This window comes from Triticum urartu, chromosome 2A (genome assembly GCF_056163025.1).
Source record: "Triticum urartu cultivar PI428250 chromosome 2A, HENAU_Tu73, whole genome shotgun sequence".
NCBI lineage: Eukaryota > Viridiplantae > Streptophyta > Magnoliopsida > Poales > Poaceae > Triticum > Triticum urartu.
Window position 1 is genome coordinate 346517362 of NC_141874.1, and position 5903 is coordinate 346523264.

At 44.2% G+C, this 5903-nt stretch overlaps 1 protein-coding gene across 1 annotated transcript; it reads left to right on the forward strand.

Annotated features, from left to right (window-relative positions):
• The first annotated feature begins 844 nt into the window (after positions 1-844).
• On the forward strand, positions 845-5511 carry LOC147985053 (uncharacterized). Its single transcript, XM_087541382.1, has 10 exons — positions 845-986; positions 2115-2392; positions 2687-2775; positions 2867-3076; positions 3163-3241; positions 3469-3543; positions 3652-4209; positions 4519-4550; positions 4759-4873; positions 5281-5511. Exons 1-10 carry the CDS (start codon positions 845-847, stop codon positions 5509-5511), a joined length of 1809 nt encoding a protein of 602 aa, XP_087397508.1.
• The last annotated feature ends 392 nt before the right edge of the window (positions 5512-5903 follow it).

Genomic DNA, 5903 nt, shown 5'->3' on the forward strand with positions numbered 1-5903 from the left:
CCACCAGTGGATATGCTTACCAGGTTCTTGAGGTTGAATCCTCAGAGGTTCTCCAGTTCCCCTGAACCTATTGTGGCTGATGATTGGCTCCGTGCAGTCAATAGGAACCTGGAGACGGTTGGATGCACAGATGCAGAGAGGGTGAGGTTTGCCTCACATTTGTTGGAGGGTCCTGCTGCAGCTTGGTGGGACAACTACTTGGTCACTTATACCATTGCTACTATCACATGGCCTTAGTTTCAGGATGCTTTCCGTGCTGCACATCTGTCTGCTAGTGCGTATGAGTCTGAAAAAGAAGGAGTTTCGCAGTTTGCGCCAGGAAGGTCGCACTGTTAATTCTTATGTGGAGGAATTTAATAATCTTGCATGCTATGCTCCTAATGATGTTAACACTGATGCAGCTAGGCAGGAGAAATTCTTGGAGGGCCTAAACGATGACTTGAGCCTTCAGTTGACAGTGGCCACTTTTAGGAATTGCCAGGATCTGATTGATAAGGGTATTGTGCTGGAGGGAAAGCAACATGCCATAGAGAATCGCAAGAGGAAGTACAACAATAATAACATGTATAATTCAGGACCACAGCAGAAGCCACGCACTTCATATAATGGTAATGGAGGTAATGGGCATAATCATCATGGAGGTAATGGACATAATCGTCATGGAGGGAATGGCCACAACCATAATGGCCACCATCATCACAATGGGCACAAGAGTAACAGTGGCAATGGTAGAGGTAATGGTAATGGTAATGGTAATGGTAATGGAGGGAATAATAACCAGAGCCACCAGAGTATGCCTGTGTAGAGGGATATTAGCCAGGTTCAATGCTATAAGTGTAGGAAGATGGGCCACTACTCCAATGCTTGTCTAGGGAACAAGAACGGAAATGGGGATTCAGGAGTCAGCAAGCCAAACCCCTTCCAAAAGGGTCATGTCAACTATGTTAATGTTGAGGAAGTCTATAATGAACCTGATGCAGTGATTGGTAAGTTCTTGATTAATTCAGTACCTGCACTTGTTCTTTTTGATACTGGTGCATCGCATTCATTTATTTCGAGGGTATTTGTTGATAAACATGGATTGCCAACCAAAACACTTAGCATGCCTATTAGAGTGAGTTCCCCAGGAGCTGAGATGATAGCAGGTGTTGGTTGCCATCAGTTGACTTTGTCTATTGGAAAGCATGATTTTCCTACGGATTTGATTATATTGAAGTCACAAGGTCTAGATATTATTTTGGGTATGGATTGGTTGTAGTTATATAAATGTCGTATTGATTGTGCCAGTCGATCTATTACTCTTAGTGCACCAGGAGGGAAGAGGATCAAATATGTGTGTAAGTATAAGCGTAATCAGGTGCATGTGAACTCTCTTAAGGGGGGTCTGGAAGAGGTGCCAGTTGTGAGAGATTATCCAGATGTGTTTCCAGAGGAGTTGCCAGGTAGGCCACCAGATAGAGATATTGAGTTTCTTATTGATTTAATACCGGGCACTGGACCTATTGCAAAGAGACCGTATAGAATGCCTCCTCAAGAGTTGGAAGAATTAAAGAAGCAGATAAGAGAATTGCAGGCACAAGGATTTATTCGCCCAAGTTCATCACCTTGGGGAGCTCCAGTTTTGTTTGTGGAGAAGAAGTATGGGACCTTGAGGATGTGTGTTGATTATCGTTCTCTGAATGAGGTAACCATTAAGAATAAGTATCCTTTGCCTATGATAAATGATCTATTTGACCAGTTGGAAGGAGCTACTTTGTTTTCTAAGATTGATCTCCGTTCTGGTTATCATCAATTAAAGATTCGTGAGCAAGATATTCCCAAGACTGCTTTTACCACGAGGTATGGGTTGTATGAATATATTGTTATGTCATTCGGATTGACTAACGCCCCTGCATACTTCATGAATATGATGAACAAGGTGTTTATGGAGTTCTTGGATAAGTTTGTGGTTGTTTTCATTGATGATATATTGGTGTTCTCCAAGAATAAGCAAGAGCATGAGGTGCATTTGCGTTTGGTATTGGAGAAATTGAGGGAACATCAGTTGTATGCCAAGTTCAGCAAATGTGAGTTTTGGCTGGATGAGGTAGCATTCCTTGGACATGTTGTGTCAGGTAATGGAGTTGCAGTTGATCCATCTAAGGTTGCTGCAGTTACAGAGTGGGAGACACCCACATCAGTTGGAGAGATTCGCAGCTTTTTGGGCCTTGCAGGTTATTACAGGAGGTTTATTGAGAACTTTTCCAAAATTGCAAAACCTATGACTGAATTGTTGAAGAAGGAGAAGAAGTTTGTTTGGATTGATGAATGTGAAGCCAGCTTTCAGGAATTGAAGCAGCGTTTGGTTACAGCACCAGTTTTAACTCTGCCGGATATACATAAGGACTTCCAGGTATATTGTGATGCTTCTCGTCGAGGACTTGACAGTGTGTTGATGCAGGAAGGTAAAGTTGTTTCATATGCTTCACATCAGCTTAAGAATCATGAGCATAATTATCCTACACATGATTTGGAGTTAGCCTTAGTTGTGCATGCATTGAAAACTTGGAGGCCATATCTTATTGGTAATCATTGTGATATATTTACTGATCATAAGAGCTTGAAGTATATTTTTACTCAGAAGGATTTGAACCTCAGGCAGAGGAGATGGTTGGAGCTTATTAAGGATTATGATTTGAATGTGCAGTATCATCCTGGTAAGGCTAATGTTGTTGCTGATGCATTGAGTCGTAGGAGCCATGCTAATGCAATTAATATTGATAATATGCCACCCGAGTTATGTGAATAGTTCAGGAATCTCAGGTTGGAGATGGTTCCTAAGGGATATTTAGCAACACTTGAGGTAAAAGCCTACTTTGCTTGACAGGATCAGAGAAGCTCAAAAGAATGATAAGGAGATTGCTGAGATAAAAGAGAATATGGTTAAAGGTAAGGCAGAAGGTTTCCATGAGGATGAACATGGAGCCATATGGTTTGAGAAGCGTATTTGTGTACCTCAAGATGTAGACATCAGGAAGTTGATTCTTCAGGAGGCGCATGATTCACCTTATTCTATTCACCCAGGTAATACTAAGATGTATTTGGATTTGAGGGAAAGATTTTGGTGGCCTAGCCTGAAGAGGGAAATTGCTGCATATATTTGCAACATGTGATGTGTGCCAGAGAGTTAAAGCAGAACATCAGCGACCAGCAGGTTTGGTACAACCATTACCTATACCTGATTGGAAGTGGGATGAGATTGGTATGGACTTCATTACAGGTTTACCCAGGACTCGGCCAGGTTATGATTCTATTTGGGTAGTTGTTGATCGTTTGACTAAATTTGCTCACTTCATCCCGATAAAGACTACTTATACCAGTGCTCGGCTAGCAAAAATTTATATGTCTAAAATTTTTTGTATGCATGAAGTTCCAAGGAAGGTAGTGTCTGATAGAGGTACTCAGTTCACATCTAAATTTTGGCGTCAGTTGCATGTATCCTTGGGCACCAGGCTGGAGTTCAGTACAGCTTTCCATCCACAGACAGATGGGCTGAGAGAGAGGGTAAATCAGATTTTGGAGGATATGTTGAGAGCTTGTGCATTGGACTATGGGTCCAGTTGGGATGATAATTTAACTTATGCAGAGTTCTCATATAATAACTGTTACCAGGCTAGTCTAAAGATGGCACCATTTGAGGTATTGTATGGTAGGAAGTGCAGGACACCGTTGATGTGGGATGATGTTGGAGAACGTCAATTCTTTGGACCAGACTTGATCAGAGATGTTGAGGAGAAGGTCAAGTTGATTCGTGACAGGCTGAAGATAGCACAGTCCATGCAGAAGAGTTATGCAGATGCTAAACGTAAGGAGGTGACATATGAGGTAGGAGACAGTGCATATCTTAGAGTTTCACCACTTCATGGAATTAAGAGGTTTGGAATCAAGGGTAAGTTAGCACCATGTTTTGTGGGGCATTACAAGATCTTGGAGCATAGAGGAGAGGTAGCTTATCAGCTGGAGTTGCCAGAATCCTTGTCAGGAGTTCAGAATGTGTTTCATGTATCTCAGTTGAAGAAGTGCCATGCAGAGATGATGGATGTTCCATTGAGGGACACAGTGCCACTTGAGGCAATTCAGTTGGAGAGTGATTTAACATATGAGAAGCCTGTCAAGATTCTGGAGACAACACAGAGAGTTACTCGCACCAAGACAATCAAGTTATGCAAGGTTCAGTGGGATCATCACACAGAGGAGGAAGCTACCTGGGAACGAGAGGAAGATCTCAGGCAGGATCACCCACACCTATTTACCAGCCAGCCCGAATCTCGAGGGCGAGATTCATCTTAAGGGGGCTAGGTTTGTAACATCCCAATTTTCCTAATTAGGATGTTAATAGATCATTCATATGCATATCATATTTTTATTGCATTATTTGCTTTTTCAGAATATTCAAATCATTATGCAACAAAAGGCAATTTATTTGGAGTGGAGATAACATGACTTCTCCCCTATTTTAAAAATGTTCATAATGTGCAGAATATTATTTCTAGTTCATCTGCTATGTTCTGGTAATTTTTGTGATCTTCTAAGTATTTTAATTGTGTGTTATTTTACTGTTTGTCTGGCCTTTTGCATCAAAATGAATTTCTAAAATTGCATTAGGTGAGGAACTAGTGTTACTATAGTTTATATTAGCAGTATAGATTTTACTGTGTGTCTACGTATTTTTTATTTAGTTTTTATACTGTTGTTTTTTTTAGTTATTTGCTGCTGTAGTTTTTGTTTCAAAACAAAAAAAGGGAAGCGCAGCACAGCGAAGCTCCGCACCGCGGCCCAGCAAGCCAGCCACGGCCCAGCTCCCGTCGCCCGCAGCCCACCTAACCGCGAAGTGGTAAGCGCAGCAGCCAGCTCGCCCGAACAGCGCCTGACCCGCGCCCGATCCACGCCGCCTTCAGCCGCTGACCCGCGGGCCCCGCGCCGCTTTCTCCTTCCTCCGGTCGGATGCATGGCGCCGAGCCGAGCCCGGATTGATCTGCACCCCTGTTCGATCCCGTGCTCCTCAGGGACACCGTACGCGAGCCCAACTGCTCGAGAGACCCCGCACCCCCTCCTCGACCTTCCTCGTTGCCGCATGCGGGAGCTAGGGCGAAACGGATCTCGCCAGAGTCCACGCCGACCGCCGCCGTTCGCCGGAGGATTCCGTCATCGTAAGATCACCGCAGCCGCACCGCTTGCCCTCTTCGTTCCCCCCCCCTCAACGAAGAGCTCCCTGACATCCTTGCGTGGACGGAATCGCAGCGGAGCCGGAGGAACAAGCTCGACCGACGCACCGGAGTAGCCGCCGTTCACATCCTCGCTGCCGTCAGTAGAGGACGCCCCGCCGCCGTTGAACACCACCACCACCTCCGCTACTCATCGCCGCACCAATCCGTCGCTTCACCTTCGTCGGAGACCCGCCGGAGACGCGCTGCCGCCGACGCCCGAGACCGCCGCCGCCGTCCTCGGTTGCTGGTGAGCACGCACGCGTAGTGTTTCACCTGGGCCAATCACGAGTGAACACGTGGCAGTTTGGTACAGTACACGCAGGAACTATGCAGGAGATTTCTGTTGTTTTTGTTTTCTTTCCGGATTTCATCTCTAACTTCAAATAGCTATAGTTTTTAGTCTATAGCTCCAATTTAGGCAATTATTTTTCCTATGCTCTCACAAAAATCAGCACATTGTCACAGTACCAACTTTGCACATGTTCGCACCTTTCAAATTTGAATTTATTCGAGTTTGAATCAAATCTTCCATAGGCCGTAACTTTCAAACCGTTTGTCGGTTTTTGGTGTTTCTTTTTTCATTGTGACCGTAGTGCATTTTCGGTGTTGTTATGCTGCTGTTGTTGAGTTTTAAAAATGGTTTTCTTTCTGTTGGTT